Source organism: Pundamilia nyererei, unplaced genomic scaffold, assembly GCF_000239375.1.
Source record: "Pundamilia nyererei isolate P.nyererei 1_Seehausen unplaced genomic scaffold, PunNye1.0 scaffold00196, whole genome shotgun sequence".
Taxonomy (NCBI): domain Eukaryota; kingdom Metazoa; phylum Chordata; class Actinopteri; order Cichliformes; family Cichlidae; genus Pundamilia; species Pundamilia nyererei.
In genome coordinates this window covers 406,272-423,299 of record NW_005187597.1, presented here as the reverse complement: position 1 = coordinate 423,299, position 17,028 = coordinate 406,272, and the positions used below count along the sequence as shown (strand labels likewise).

The following is a 17,028-nucleotide window of genomic DNA, read 5'->3' as shown; positions in this document are numbered from 1 at the left end:
GGGGAAGAATCTTGATTCTTTGCCATTTCTTATGAGAAATATGTACGAGTGAGTGGTTGTTTCTCTGTTTAATCTGAGTCATTCATTGACCACATACACAGTGGGTAGAAGTGGTGAATGAGTGTTGTCTATTACAGTATCCCAGTCCCCCATCCAATTTCTCTGCTTTTTGCAATAGACTTACTGCCATTGACATTACGTAAACATCCATGACCTTTTCTTATTGTGCACAGCCCACACAAATCAATATCTTGTTGAAGTTCATCTCAGTTAAGTTGTGAAACACAAACACCCAGCTGTTAAGAAAAATCTATGTACAGTTGCTTTAAATATGGCAATTTGCATTAAATTTCAAATTCAAATTTCAAATTTTCAAATTTTCAAATTTTCAAATTTTCAAATTTTCAAATTTCAAATTTTCAAATTTTCAAATTAGTCTAAACGCTTCCATCCTTTATATTTTGCTTCCAAAGAACCAGACTTGATCTATATAATATCTTTATAATTTTTAAAGTGGTCTTCATCAACAGTTTTCCAGGCTTTCCGAAGACCTTTCAAAAGTTTACGTTGGAGATTGGCTGCTTTTTCACTCATTTTCATTCCAGTCATTCTACCTGACCCTTTTCAGAGGAATGTTTCTTTTGTTGTTGAGCTACTTTTAAATTTCATTTTTAGGCACTGTTATACTAGCCTGCCACAAAGGTGCATAATTTGTTTCCTGTGGACACACTTTGTAAAGGACACACTGCACAGTGTGCCAAGATCTGACAGAACCTGAAAAATGCATCTGGCCCTTCAGTTGATCCGTCTACTGTTCACTGAAGCCTCATCAGAAATGTCATGGCTGTCAAGAGCATTTCATAGGGAAACAGAAAAAGATTCAGGTATGCCAAATTACACAAGAAATGAACTGAAAAACCGCAGCGATCCGTGTTACGGAGTGATGAATCTAAATTTGAAATGTTTCATTCATCTCTATTCATGTATGGAGGAGGTCAGGAGAGAGGTGCAACAGTGAGTGTTTGAAACTGTCTGTAAAAGACTGTCATATTTGCCATTTCTTATGAGAAATATTATCTCATATAATGTCATATTATTGCATTTCAGCCAGCGGTGTTGTCAAAAATCTATTGAAGTATGAATGCAGAAAAGTGATATCAAATTTTGATGTTATTCTTATGAGAGCTATCTATCTATCTATCTATCTATCTATCTATCTATCTATCTATCTATCTATCTATCTATCTATCTATGTCTTTTTTGGTTTGTTTTTCCTTCACAGATTGTTCACAGCAAACTCATTTGACCTGATTGATGAGGATGCATTTCAAGGTTTACCACATCTTGAATACCTGTAAGTAACTGTATTTAATTCATGTGCAGAAAACATTTGCGTGCTGTTGTATGAAACACTGTATCATAATTGCATATTTTTTGTATTAAACAAATATGAGGCACATGCTGATTAATAACAACACTATGTGAACCTGTGCGGAAATATTGCACTCAAAACCTTACTGTAGTGCATGCTTGGTTACATGATGGCATATAAATCTATCTGAACGATGAGGCTTTCCCCATAAGCATGTTTACACTAATGTTCCCTGTTTGGGTGCTCCATCCAACTACAACCACAGCTAGTTAAATGGCTGAAAACACTTGTTTGCATTTTGAATGCGTTTACAGTATAATTTACTTTGACATGTTAGTGTTTTACTAGCCTTAGCGATCATGTAAAACTCTTCATAGCCTGATTGCAGTAAACATCTCATCTTCTTACAGGACCACAATAGATGTCAGTATTCATTGTGTGTAGGATTTCATGACTTACTCTCATTCATTCTGCTTCTCATTCACAGATTTATTGAAAACAACAAAATTGCTGAAATATCCCCGTATGCTTTCCGGGGCCTGAAAGCTCTAGTACATCTGTAAGTATTTTGGTTTGAAAAAACGTTAACTCAGTTCTTGTTATCCTCTTTCTTCCTCCAGTCTTTACTTATCTTCTCCTTAATCCCTGTCCAGGTAATAGTCCCATCTCTCGTTTGTTCCTTTCTATTTTCTTAGAACTTGTGGCTTTTTCCTTTCTTCACATTAACATCTGCATTGTCCCTTTCACACGTCTGTTTCACTTTTCGAGTAATCTGAGGTAAAAAGTAACTGAACATTATTTTTCGAGGTATCCTGACATACCCTCCATCAGTTTGCCTTTTCTGTCCCCGTTTCACTTTGTCACTGTCTGGAATGAAAAGGTAGGCAAAAGCGCTGCTGCCAGTAATCATTTCTCAAGGTGACTGAAGACATCAGCTGGATCAGGTTGCAGAAGGGCAGGTCTGGATGTTTCATTGCAGATAAGCTGTTCATATATTTTAGACAGTAAAATAGACTTGATTTTGTCAAAGTTTGATTTTTCTAAAACCAAAAAAAGAAGCTATTTGTGTGAATATTGGACACAACTGCTCAAAATCTGCCTAGACAATTTATAAAACCACTATTCTGTCCTGTAGAACAAAACTATACGAAATATGCTAACACATTCTTAACAGTGTTTTTTCTAAACACGGTGACAATGTCACCTCAAAGCCTGCCAGAACTAAAGGTAGGTGAGAGCGCGAGTGACTTATCGGTCAAGTTAAATATAACTGTGCTGTAACCTTAAACCGGGTGACCTATCACTCTGTGACTCTCCAACATGTTTTCCCTTTAACATCATGCAGCACAGGGCAAACAAGATTTTAGCATATTGGTCTTCCTTGTCATCCCTTCATCATCCTTATGATCACCACCATCTTTTAAACTATATATTGTTATGAAGAGGAATAAAAGTCAAATAGGAGAGATTAAAACATTTATCCCAACATCAGCAAAGTATAGAAAATAGTTTGATCTACAAGAAATCACAAGCAAATGGTTTTTAAAAAGATTTACACTGAAAGTGAATCCACTTCAATGTGCTATGGATGAAGAATTAAGAATCAAGTTTTACCAAACTTCTACAAAACAGGCAGCAAACATGCAAGAAAGGTAAACAGATACTGCAACAAAGACTGAGTGGAAAGGCAGGACTATTTATACACGTGAAGGTAATCAGGGGAGTGCAAACAGCTGGGGGAAGAAAAAGAAAGACAATCAATAACAGTGAGACAAGAGGGGAAGTAAAACTAAAGACAAGACATCAGAAAAATGAATAGAAAAATACAACAGGGAATAACAATTGGGAAACTCAGACACATGAATAAACTTAAACAAATCAAACAGAGGATACATTGTCCACCCGCCCTCTTCAAAAACAGTAATACCTGAATCAGGCCAGAGTTAACAAATCCATGGTGTGGTACTGTAGACCAACAGATATTCTGATCAAAGCAACATAATAAAACCTTGTCTATATAAGAATAATTATCTAGGTAACGAGTTTAATTGCTTTTGTCAAAGTTATAACTTTACAAATGGAGTTTTCCTGTAGGCAAGATAATTCACTGCAAAGGGAAGGTCAGATCCAAGCTCCAGTAGGGGATCACTGCTCTAGAATTAAATCATTTTCCAATAACAATGTATGCAATAAAATATGAAGCGCTAAAACTGTCAGCTAAGATTTTTTTTATATTGCTAACATGACTCAAAAAGTGCCATAGCATGTCAGTGAAGATGCCCTTTTTCGGTTCCCTTCTAGAAAAAAGTAAACAAACGCTGATTCCACATGCAGTATCAGAGGACACTTTAAGAGCATCACACACAGTAAATACATTATTAAAGGGCATCTGCAAGGAGTTATATTGGAATCCTTTCCACTCTGCTCTAACCTCATGTGTTTGCTTAGTGCATTCTTGCATAAACTGTAAAGTTAAAAGGTCTCTCTTCCTTGGAGAACCAACTTTCATATAAATAATGCAGTGTTCATGGATTACGCCAACATTTCATTTCATTCACATCTCTCTCTGTGTTTTGAAGTTCAGTCTCTAGCTCCAGGGTTTGTTTTTGTTGGAGGTTTTTTTGTACTGTTGGCCAAAAAAATACCCTGCATTTGACAGCACCGGAGAAGCTAGACTATATACAAGGTAACAAACAACCACACACTCACTTATGACATACTCTGAAAGGAACAACTCGGCTACATCTGGGGGAAAAAAAACAACTGCATCAGTCAGATACATACGTGCAGAACATGATCAACTTGAAGTCAAAACATTTAATTAACACAGAACTTGGAATATGAAATAGACCCAGGCAACTTCTTCTCTTCTATCAATAACAACTGCTGCTACTATACAAATCAACAGTACAACCAGGGGGCTGGGGTGAGATGGTCAATTATCTAGTTTAGCTGCAGAAGTCTATATACAAATTTTATTAATAACAAGGATTATCTAAACCAGTTTTTACATCAATTCAGTGTCATTACCATATCTGAAACTTGTATTAACATGGATAAAGGAATGGACTTTGAACTGAAGGGTTATGAATTCACATATATACTTTATTAACACAATGTACTGCATGAACCTGGTCCCTAAAGTAACCAGATCTACTAGAATCACATCACATTGAGCCACTCTCATAGACAACATTTTTACAAATGACACTGAAAATAAGACAGTAAGCGCACTTCTGATTAATGACATCAGTGACCATCTTCCTGTTTTTACAGTCTGTGATAGGAATTACAAGATTAAAAATATGGACAGAAAAAAAGTACACACGATTCAGAACAGAGAACTCAATAAATGCTTCTAAAAACGATTTCATGAAACAGAAACAGGTGAAATATATCAAAAACAAGATGCCAAGTAAGTATGATGAATTCCTTAGATTATTTACATTACTGTATAATACAAACTGTCCAATAATGCAATATAATAGAAAACATGAGTATATAAAAATAATATTAAAAGAATATGAGAAATGCTGACCAGCGTTGTATAACGTAGGTCTACACCATCACTGAACCTGGGATAACAGAGGAAAAACTGGATACCTTGATAGACAGAAATCATTATTCAATGGTCCATGTAGCTGTTGTTTTGGAAATGGTTAAAACATGTAAAAAATAAGAAATCCTTGGATTTTAATGATATTGATAAGTCAGTAGTTAAGAAAGCTCTTAAGGCTATTTTAAGATTTAATTTGGAATTTATCATTTCAAACTGGTATATTTTCAGACAGAATGAAAATAGCAAGAGATAAACTTTTATACAAATCTGACAACAAACACCATTTCAAAAACTACAGGCCTGTTTCTTTACTATTTCAATTCTTAGAAAATCTTGAAAAACTGTTTAACAATCGACTGGAAAAACATATAGATAAACATAAACTGCTCACCGAGAGCCTGAGGGCTCAGATCAAGCAGATCAACATCACTGGCACTATTAGATTCAATAGAATACATCACAAATTCTATAGACAAAAAGCAATATGTGGCTGGATAATTCATAGATTTAAGCATTTGACACAATAGATCGGGATATATTAGTAAGAAAACTGTATCATTATAGTGTCGGGGGGTAGTTTTAAATTGGGTTGGGAGTTATTTAAGAGACAGGAAGCAGTTTGTGAAATTAAATGGTTGTTGCTCTGAATGCATGGACATTGCCTGTGGTGTACCCCAGGGGTCAGTTTTGGGCCCTAGATTCTTTAATTTATCAATGACATGTGTGAAGTGTCCAGAGTGTTAAAATGGTACTGTTCCTGATGATATAAACATTTTCTGCACTGGTGAGGATCTGCTGCATTTATTTGATGAGGTAACTAATGAAATAATTAAATTAAAGCTTGGGCATGATTAAAAACAAATTACTGTTACATTTGAATAAAACTACCTAATAAAACTGTTCTTTGGAAAGAGCAGATTAAGTATAAATGTAAAAACTCAAATAAATGGTGTTCATTTTGAAAGAGTCAATATAATAGATTTCTTGGGGTAATAATAGATGAGATACTTAATTAGAGAGCACAGATAAGATATATTCATTCCAAAGTATTAAGAAACATTGCAATACTGAACAAGACAAAGGAGGCATTAGACTGTATCACTCCATATTCTATAAGCTGTTGTGCAGAGGTCTGGGGCAATGACTATAAAAGTACATTAGATTCTCTTTTTATTCTTCAAAAAAAAAAAAAAAGCAGTTCAGAACTACCAGGTGACATTCAATACATGTTTTTTCTTTTTGTTTTTTTGAGACAAGGAAGCTATAATTTAATGGATTTCTTCTTGAAAGCTATGAGTTTGTGTAATACCAGGAACAAAAAAACAACAAGTTTTTGTTTTTCTATGCATGGAGTGAAACTGTGGAACAATTTGAGTGTGAACATAAAGCAGTTCAAAGATAGTTATAAAGATATGATTTTATATTTGTATAATTAACTTTTCAAAACTGGAAGTATTGGCTTTGTTGTGTGGAGGCTTATAGAGCTACATAAACATAATGCTCTGATAATTTGTACTGTATGTGTCATATACGTTATATTAGAAATATTTTCATTGTTATTACTGCGGTTTGTATCAGTAAGGAAGCTAAATAAATATTAACTGATAACTTATGGCGAGGAGGCGGGATTAAATAAGTGTGCACTTCTTCCCATTCCTTTTTAATATGTAAGTGAATCAGAACAGGTGAAGCAATATTGAAATGTATTTTGTTTTATTTTGTATAGTACTTTTTTTCTTTTCTTTGCTAAATGAACTCCTGTATATTTTTAGAAGATTTGAAATAAATTGAACACAAGTGTGACCAGTGTTAACAGAACAAAATACACAGAACAGTAACGCACAATTCAGGTATGTGAAGGACAGATCGGTGTGATTGCTCTTTTTTAATTTAAATTTTTACATTTAAAAAACAAACAAACTGCTGTATCAAAAGAAAAATCCCACATCTGGGACAAATAGTACAGTAAAGTAAACATATTGCATCTTAATTCGTTTATGTGTTTTTTACTGCCTTCCATTTCAAGCACCTGTTACATGTCATGAGAGGAATCTAGAAGTAGTCAGGTTTTGTGACATGTTTATTTGTCTGTAATGTCCTTGGTTTTATTCTGTTTCTCAAGTCATTCTGTTCCACCAACCAATGAAAAATACATTAAGGGAAATGGATATGTCAGAAGAGTTGCACTCTACATCTAATGTAATCACTTTGTTTATTATTTTTTTCCTTTTTGCTGATTAGGAGTCTGGCTTACAACAACCTTGAGACACTGCCCAAAGATGTTTTTAAGGGCATGGATGCTTTGACCAAAGTGTGAGTCTGTTTTTCCTTAATCCATCCTCACAATGCAAATATACACTTTAGTTATTACTAATATGGTCATCAAGGGTTCATTGTATTTGTGTTTGATTACTATTTATATGCTGTATGTTTAGTCCTTTTCACACAGTTTGAAAAACATAAGTAGTTACTAAATCTATATTAGTATTTCTCCTTCTTTTCAAAGAAAGAAACAATAACTGTGCAAGAAGGAAAATGAGAGAATAGTCTGAGAAAGTAAATCATTATAGAGGAAGCTATTACATACTGCGGTTGAGAATTCTAGAGAAAGGAAAGGCTGGGTTAAGATGCTACAATGTCAGGGTAAATGGTCAGCAAGTCAATTACACAACAAAAGAACTAGATACTGGCTTAGGTCACACTGACACAATCAGATAGATTAATTCCTGTGTCTCTAGATTCACTAGACTCCACATTCAAGCTTAATAGCTATTCAAACTGAGAGTGTGTGATAAGCAGAGACTACCCAGGAGATGGGACATGTGCTGTGGTTTAGCAAACTGAACAGTTCTTGGAAATAAGAGGCCTGTAAGTTTTAAAAAGAATAAAGAAAGCAAGAAATAAAGAATAAATATTAACGATTTCATGTTGTAACGTTAGTGTTTTACTTGATTGTCATGGCAGGTTCTGGTTCTGTGGAGTTTTCCTTCCCACTGATTGCTGATTGATCCCATCTGGTTGTTGGGGTTTTGTTTGTGTTATTGGAGGGTCTTAACCTTACAATGTAAAGCACCTTGAGGAAACTGTATAAAGAAAATTGAACTGTATTTTACTTGTGATCCATTCATGTAGGGATCTGCGAGGCAACAATTTGATCTGTGACTGCAAGCTCAAGTGGTTGGTGGAGTGGATGCACCACACCAATGCCACTCTAGACCAAATCTACTGCAGTGGCCCACCCATTCACCAGGGGAAGAAGATCAACGACCTGCTGCCTCACTCTTTTGACTGCATCGCAGCAGGTACCTTCCTCTTGCACATCTCCTTGTATCACAGAAGCTAAAGCGACTGCTTCAGCGTCTTTCTCTCATGTCTATTTAATTGTTATGTCCCACCTTTCAGAGTTTGCCACCTATCAGTCACTGAAGTTTGAGTCCATTTCGGTGGATGCCTTCACTCTTGGTAATGAACAGTATGTCGTGTTTGCCCAGCCTTTTGCTGGGACATGCAGCTTCTTAGAATGGGATCACGTGGAGATGACCTTCAGAACATATGACACCATTGAAAGTGAGTTTTTCTCAAGTCAATACGAGAATGTGTAAATATTCTCACCTGGAATGACCTCAATGTGTAGTATGTAAATGTATAAGAAACCCTGTATGGATTATATTGGTCTCAGTCAGAGTTGGCTTCCCTGTAGAACTTCACAATACATTTTTTCAGGTGACTGCAGTTGAGTATATATCTGATTGATGTAATTACTAGTTCCCATTCAAAATAATTACCCGTTTAAGCCAGCAGTATAATAAGAGATGTTTGACACAGCATACCCGCTAATGCAGAAAATGTCCTCTGCATCCAGGCATAAATGGAGTGCCTGGATGTAGAAAGATATCAGATCCTAGCACTACTTTGTGCTATTTTCTTGAGAACATCGAGATGATCACTTCCAATTTATTGGTGAAGGCCTCTCATCATGGTAAAGAACACTTCCAAAAATTCCTGGATCCAATTCTAATTGTAATCTCTTCAAAATGTGGTTAAATTCCACTTTCATGTACATCTGCTTATATATTTTTAAGGAATCCCGGTCGCAAACAGACAAATTTAACCAATGACTTGCCCCTTTTAATTCAATATTATAAGATCCAGATGCCTGTCAAATGTTAGAAGTTCCACCAAAAAGACCTTTCCTCCCTAGTCTTCCCACATTGTTTTATTATAATAACTGCTCAAGGTAAAAGAAAGGAAAGTTGTCTAGAAAGGTGAATAGGTGAAATTCTGAAATACAAATTTATGTGTCTATGGTTTCCTTTTATCTTCTTTTTCCATTAATCAACTCTAAACACCTCACATTTAGCCGACGAAGGCTCTTCTGAAGACTTTAAGACCATTTTGAGATCCTTGGGCAAACTATATATAAGAACCCTGAAGAACTAACAGTCAGATCTTTGCCAACAGTGATGCACATAATATTTTTATCAGTCACAGAGGTTTACTTTAACCATTACGTCATTAAATGGTTTTGATAAGGTTTAGATACTGTAGATGTACTTGAAAAAAGGAACTACGGGTTTCATGTAGTATTTGTAGTTAGACACTCTTTATTGGATGAAAAAAAGGTTAGTGAGCCTAATTGTTCTCACATTCTAGTACAAACAGTTGCTTGGGTTCTGTGCATGTACTGAATGTGTATTTTGTTCTCTCTTTTACTCTTTAGGCACCTCAACTGTCGTCTGCAAGCCCATGCTAATTGAGAACCACCTCTTTGTCATTGTGGCCCAGTTGTTTGGGGGCTCACACATTTACAAACATGATACCTCCGCCAGCAAGTTCATCAAGATCCAGGACATTGACATCTTAAAAATTCGCAAACCCAACGACATCGAGACCTTCATGATCGACGGAGAGTCTTTCTTTGTCATCGCTGACAGCTCTAAGGTTGGGCCTCTTTTCTGTTTTCTTTCACTGTCACTCAAAATCAACAAAGTATTTCATGGCAGGTGGCATAAATTTGCATTTCGCTAGTGACGGTTTATTTTTTAAATGAATCTATTTCAGGGTTCAATTTAAAATTGCATTACTTGATTTTTAAAGTCTCAGTGGGTTAGCACTCCCTTACTTAACAGAACTTTTGAAACCCTACAGTCCTACTGGAGCACAGAGGGCTTTGAACCAGCGGCTCTTGAACTCCTAGAATCAGGCTCCTAGAATCAGGCTTCAAAGCAGAGGCGTTAGGGCCTTTTCAGTGGTGGCTCCTAATCTTTGGAACAACTTACCTTTTTACTTAAGAACTGCCACGTCCCTCAATCATTTTAAAACACCTTTTAAAATCTATTTGTTCTCGCTTGCTTTCAAATCTAGTTGAGCAGAGTATCCTGGCTTTTAGTGTGCAAACACAGTGTTATTTACTTCTTTTATTTGATTTTTAGTGCATAGTTATTGTTGATTTAGCCATCATTGTATATACTGTATATTCTATATAACTTGTACAGTACTTTGGTCAGCTGGGGTTGTTAAAATGTGCAAACAGATATCAATTTTGACTTGACTTAAAAACAACAACAATACTGTAGACATGTCCTTATTACTGCATCCAGCCCCTGTATGAATAAATATCCTCTAATCTACTCTTCCCACCACGTCAGCCAGTCCTTCCCCGGGCGTCCTTCTCTGCAGCATGTCGGTCTGTGTCTGCTCCTGCTGATTAGCTTGTATTGCCAAATGTTCACATATGCTCTCACATATGCTTGGGGACAACTCAGGCACACAAGCACAGACACACCACCACACTCTGGTGTTTGGCTTCATGCAAAATTTGAAGTTTGTCGCCCAATTTTTTTTTCATGTTGAGCTATAATTGTTTTCAACTGTAAATCACTATTGAGTACTTAATTAAAATGCTCGTTCAGGTTTTGAATGTAGTTGGCTTGAGCTGATGTTTTGTACATGTTCTTCCTGTAGGCGGGCTCCACAACGGTGTACAAATGGAACGGCAATGGATTTTATTCCCACCAGTCACTCCACCCTTGGTACAGGGATACAGATGTAGAATATCTAGAGATCTCCAACAAACCCCACCTGATTTTGTCAAGTAGCTCCCAGAGGCCTGTCGTGTACCAGTGGAACAGGAGCCAGAAAAAGTTTGACCGCAGGACTGACATACCGGACATGGAGGACGTCTTCTCCATCAAACACTTCCGAGTTCAAGGTGAGATCCATGCAAGCAAAAGGACACTGTGCAAACTTCTAGTTGCATCCATTAAGTTTAGTGCACCACATGCTTAATATTGGACTCAACTTTTTTTTTAAGTGTGGTTAATAAAAACATTTATGACTTAGACTTGATTTATTACTCTTTATTTTCCCGCTGCATATCGTCGGCATTTATTTTGAAGGCGATAAGAGGCAATGTCACTGCCATAAAACCTGCACACAAATCAGACTGTAAAACATTATGATAGTGTGGGGTGGGGGTTTCTCTCTCGTATTAACAGGTTACCTATTAGTAGCTATTAGCTGATGTCAGGGAAAAGTTAGTTCAAGGAAAGCAGTTTTCTTTCGAGGTTTACAACAGCTTCCGTATGCGTACTGGACACAGGTCTCCAAAGACAAATGACAGGGAATTAATTTGTAATTCCAACTTTATGGTTTCTCCCTCACCTTAGACCTCCCAGCAGAGAGAAATGTGGTACACCAGGCGCTCTGCCTACCAGGAGGCACTCTCAGCCTTCTCGAAACAGGCAATCTGGGGTGTATACATAATATTATGAGAATATTATGGGTTTGCCATAACAGCTAGCCTAGTTAGGGCTGAAAGAAAAACTGAGAGAAAGCTTTATCTGTCATCAAAAACAAATAGCACCATTCCCAGAGTAACATCTGCATCCACTTCTTCTTTCTCCCAAAACAGTGCATAAGGCTGAGATCAGCCCAACTCTGCTATGTGAGCAGACAGGGAAGACACGACTCAAGATCACAGCACACAATGTGTGAATATAAAATGAGTGAATGTGCATGAATAATGTAGCTCGAAATGTCTCCCACAGCTGAATAAATATTTGTAGCAAACAATGAATTATATTTGGGATTACATAATCTGTTTTTTTGTGAGCTTTCCTGTGTCAGATCCGCATTTAGTGGCTGAATGTCTAAACTAAACGGCCTCTTGAAATCTTTGTCCTTTTCAAAGGTGATCTGTTTATATGCTTGACAAGATTCATCGGGGACTCCAAGGTGATGCGCTGGGACGGTGCCATGTTCAAAGAGGTCCAGACATTTCCTTCCCGTGGCTCTATGGTGTTCCAGCCCGTCTCCACCGGCAACTGGCAGTATGCCATCTTGGGCAGCGATTACTCACTGACGCAGGTCTACCAATGGGACACCAAGAGGGGCCAGTTTGTCCCATCTCAGGAGCTGAATATCCAGGCGCCTCGGGGATTTTCTCTGGTTTCCATTGACGACCGGGTGTTCCTACTGGCATCCAGCTTCAAGGGAAAAACTCAGATATACGAGCACCTCATGATCGATCTGAGCAATTAGGCCCATCGTCTAAATGCCTTTTCCCCGAGATTGTCGCTCTCGTCAGTCCCATTTTAATCAATCAACAATTTCCACCTTTGCTCAAACAAAAAGAGAGATTTGTCAAAATCCCTGTAGATTAGTTTGTAGCTAAACTTATAAATATTTTGTGATCAGCTGCAGTGGTCTGCAAGTCCTGTATTTATATCTCAATCCCTTAATATTTGGAAATGCCTTATTTTCCATTTAAAGTTGTGAAGTCAGTGATCTTCTTTGTCTATTATTCAACTCCAAAGGCAGAAGACATTCACACATGAGTTTGCTATTAATCTACATACAGTTTTGTTTCTCCTATAGGATTTTGATAGTGCTGATTACCATTCATGTTTTGTTGTTGTTGTTTTTGTTTTTGGAAATGGGGTCTATAATGGAAAATACATTATAGACTATGGGACATTAACCTACAATACTAATAGGTGTGTTGTGTTTAAGTACTTGATTTATTTGCTTGTGTAGGTTAGTCTCATTCATCCTGTCACATGAGCCATTCAACTGACAGGCTTGACAGATACCTTACAGAAAACAGACAATCTGACAAATGTACAAAACCCCCTTTTCACCTTTAAATCTATGATTATAGATGTAGTGCTGTACTTAGCAATAAAGCATTTTGTCAGTATTTGAGACCTGAGCTTCATAATAATACTACTGTCAACCAAATGCAGGTAAAAATTGGACTACTTGCTGAGAACCGTGTCTTTTCCATGGCAGCTAGTTGGCAGCTTGTAATTATTTCACTTCAATAAATGGAACGACAAATCTGCTAAACACTGTGAGAAACTGAGTTAAAAAAAAAAAGAACTGCTTCCTCTCTGCTCTCAGTTGAACAAGACTGTGTGCGCAACACACTCATGGCGTCGATTTCTGATGAATGCCTCGCTAGAAGCATCCCACTGTGTCACCCAGCCCTTTCTCTTTCACTGCAACCTTACCCCTTTTCTCCCCCGTTGACAAAGCCATTGTTGTCTTTACTCTGCAACGAAAAGCCAACCACTGTGCCGCACATACTACCTATGCTTTCACGTGCGCCTCTTATTCTGACACAAAAGAAGTTTGATGACAATTAAAAACTTCACTGAGAACAATTTGCCAAAAAAAATAATGTTTACGTTTTTACAATATTGTGTAAATTATGTTACTTTTGTATGTAGAGGGGACCACACTCGATGCTTCTTTTTTTGGTGTAGATATAGTGATAAGATTTGGTGTAACGTGATACTTCTGCTGTAGACTTACTTGTGTCACTTTTATCTAGTTGAGTAAGGATAGAGGATATTACATGTCCCTTTGCCTTCTTTTCGCATTTTATTTTATGTACAGTGGTAATAAAATACTAAATCAGCAAGCAACTTCTCGTATTGTTTTTTGTTCAATTATACTTACAAACTGAATGAATTTAGTCTTTATGATTTGATTTGTATTCAGCTGATTCTCTTCACTTGATAATAAAAAAGTGTTCCTTTTTTTTTTAACCACAGTGGCATCCAGTCCTGAGGTGAAAACTGTATTGGGGCACCACATGGTGGTGGGAATAAAGGATTTAACATTACTGTTTTCACAAGGATACCAATCTATTACTGAGTAAAATGTGTTTCTTGATAAAAAAAAAATACTGTCAAAATTAATTCAAGCTAAATAAATAAAATCCTGAAATCTCATTATTATTGTGAACTAGGCTCACATTCAGAAATGAATGACAAACACTAAAACTCATTTTTCTGTTCGAGGATGCAAGTAATAAAATAAATACAGACATACAAACAAATAGAACTTGTAAACTTTTGCTTGTGTGGAGAGAGAGATCGCCAACCATTGCACGGTTTATGCCACAGCTGCCATTACAATAACAGTATCGGAAATGACAAAATCTATATTTCTGTAATGGTTAGTTCACCAGTATGCAGAACTTCTTTAATCAAAAATGTAAGTGTATGAAATGGGCATGGACTTTTAGGAACATTTTAGTTGCCTAGGTAGGAGACTTGGTTTGAGTCCACTTCTGCCCCCCTGTGGCTAAACTGAACACCGCACAGTCGTTAGCAACCTGCCCCCTGAGATAAGATTACTCATTAACCTCGTCTTCTCAGTCACTCAGGACACCGGGGAAGTCGCGCGGTACTCTCACTGAGGCATGCTACCGCTCAGCCGTCGCATCTTAGCATGGCAGACTGTAACCACTGCACGCACGAGCGGGCTTTATCCGTAGAGGACGACGTTACGGTGGCGTTTTACAAAGATGACAGCCATGACAAAAACAGCGCCTACGACCGACAAGAGCCCGGCACAAACGACCGGGCACCAGAGAGGATTCATCTGCGGAGCAAGGGCCGAGCTTCGTGCGAGTATGATGAAGAAGAAGATGATGATGATGAGCAACTGGAGAGCGCGAGAGGAAATTCACTGGAAAGCAGCGGCGAGGAGAAAACGTCGTGCCCACCGGCGTTTTGCGTCAGAAACAAGTCCCCATCCCCAGAAGGTAGAAGCGCACGCGCACGCACTTACAGTTAGCATAAAGTAGTCAGCATCCCCCGTTTTTACGACTTTCTCCTGCAGATAAACTCCGTCGTGTGAATAAATAATATACTAATACACAAACAGTGACTTCCTGCGTAGCACCACGTTATACAATCGTTCAACGTCACGTATCGGTGATAGCGGCGATATCACGTGCATGCTATTATCCTATAAACTGTAATACAGTCAAATTGGATTACGCGCAATTTTTATATAAACTTATAACATCTTTTTTTGGGGGGAGGGGGGGGGTATTTGATAATAAAACATCCGTTAAAACAGCCCATTTTCATTGTATGTTATTTATTTCAGAATAAAACGGTAATGTTAAATAAAGTTGTACACCAAATTATACTTAAAATATGATTAAGAAAAATGTTCCCCTTACAGTGATTCTGCCCAGTAGTGAACTTAGTTGACTGGTGAAGCTGGTGGCTCAGTTGTTTCATAAGCCAGCTTAACATTTTCCATCGTGCTATAAAACGGATGCATGACTGTGCACTTTTCCAAAAGAAAAAAAACTAACCAAAAACGTGCCTATTTTTAAACAGGAGGTGGTTTATACATATGGCTGCTGATGTCAATTTTCTAAAACTAGTTTAACTTGTATAGGGCTTGGTCCTGTCTTCCCTCTGGTATAATCCTGTACAAGGAAGAAGGGGGTTTATATTAGAAATTGACAAGGAAGTAAGACATTTCCTCAGGACCTTTACATACCAGTTTTAGTTTATTACTTTTTGGTTACTTTTGTATTTGATGCATAATTGCTAGGGTAGAACAGCACAGGGTATAAAATTGAACTCCCATCTGGTCCAGCTGTACACTTAAGTTTCTACAGAGGTTGACTTAAAGTATGTAATTAAACTATTATGTAGTTAAAATCAAAGAAAATTCCTAACATAAAATGATTCTATGACAACAAGTCTTACAGTACTGCTTTACTGTGACTAAACATTGTCAATCTTCTTCCTCGCCTGTGGCTTGGTACAAAGTTTGGAAAGCAAACGGACTGGTGAGTACAAATAAAAATACTTGTTTAACCTCGGGCTGAAAGTCTATCCCTGCACACGTATCAGTTGTTTCACAGTCAGGGTTTGCAAACACCACAGCCCACAATTTGGCATATCTTTTGTTTGTGATCTTTGCAGCTGAATTACCCAGGCCACATGGGGTTCAATAACATATTCTGCTCCTCACTTCGCCATCCAATATGGAGTGCTGTATTAGGAACAACATAATACATTTTTATAATTAAAAATGTAAGTGATTTTCCTCTCATGGCCCTTCTCTTACATTCTTTTGTCTTAAGACTTACTTAAACTAATGCCTTCTTTTCTCTTTTTCCACAGGCCCAGAGAAACCAAATAGATGCCCAGGTCTTGGCTTGTTCTATGCTTTCCTGTCCACAGTTTTCTTCTCCATCATCACCCTCTTGGTGAAAACTATAGAGGGAATTCATGCTATAGAGATCAGTGCCATACGATGCTTCTTTCAGATGCTGTTTGTCGCACCAGTAATCATCTATCACAAGTAAGCACAATAGCTGGTTTAAGATTTACACACGCTGTATGCTATATGAAATAATTAAGGCCAGTATTTGTTTGTACATTTTCAAACCAACAATCTTTTTGGTTTGAGCAGATTATAATAGGATACAGTCAAAGAGATGGCGCATATCCTCACCTGTAATTTATCTGTCATTTTATCGCCTTTAACCAGATTTACTGACTTCACGGTCCAAACATGAGGTTTACAAAATATTGTTAGAGATTTGTTTTATTCCCCTCACTGTTGTTGATGGAAAAATGTGCATTTAAATTCAGTGTGGGAAAGGTTTTTCAATAATACTCCCACATCAAGTTATATAGCCACCTAAAATTAACTCCCCATTTCATAATCGGAGCTTAAGTATAGTCAAGTATATTAAACAAACCACTTGAGGTGTAATTTTTACACATACATAGACTAATATACCAACAGGCAAACAAAATATAATCAAACA

At 37.2% G+C, this 17,028-nt stretch overlaps 2 protein-coding genes across 2 annotated transcripts in view; both read left to right on the top strand.

Annotated features, from left to right (window-relative positions):
• Positions 1–13,855, top strand: part of lgi1b (leucine-rich, glioma inactivated 1b) — a 15,736-nt gene extending 1,881 nt beyond the window's left edge. Inside the window, exons 3-10 of the mRNA XM_005747373.1 lie at positions 1,283–1,354; positions 1,860–1,931; positions 7,173–7,244; positions 8,064–8,233; positions 8,334–8,498; positions 9,652–9,872; positions 10,896–11,142; positions 12,124–13,855. Of these exons, the coding sequence (XP_005747430.1) occupies positions 1,283–1,354; positions 1,860–1,931; positions 7,173–7,244; positions 8,064–8,233; positions 8,334–8,498; positions 9,652–9,872; positions 10,896–11,142; positions 12,124–12,473 (1,369 nt within the window). The 3' untranslated portion in view covers positions 12,474–13,855. The remainder of the gene's footprint in view (positions 1–1,282; positions 1,355–1,859; positions 1,932–7,172; positions 7,245–8,063; positions 8,234–8,333; positions 8,499–9,651; positions 9,873–10,895; positions 11,143–12,123) is intronic.
• A 681-nt stretch (positions 13,856–14,536) lies between these two features.
• slc35g1 (solute carrier family 35 member G1) overlaps positions 14,537–17,028 on the top strand; it is an 8,449-nt gene continuing 5,957 nt past the window's right edge. The window contains exons 1-2 of the mRNA XM_005747372.1: positions 14,537–14,988; positions 16,376–16,556. Coding sequence (XP_005747429.1) covers positions 14,673–14,988; positions 16,376–16,556 — 497 coding nt within the window. The 5' untranslated portion in view covers positions 14,537–14,672. The remainder of the gene's footprint in view (positions 14,989–16,375; positions 16,557–17,028) is intronic.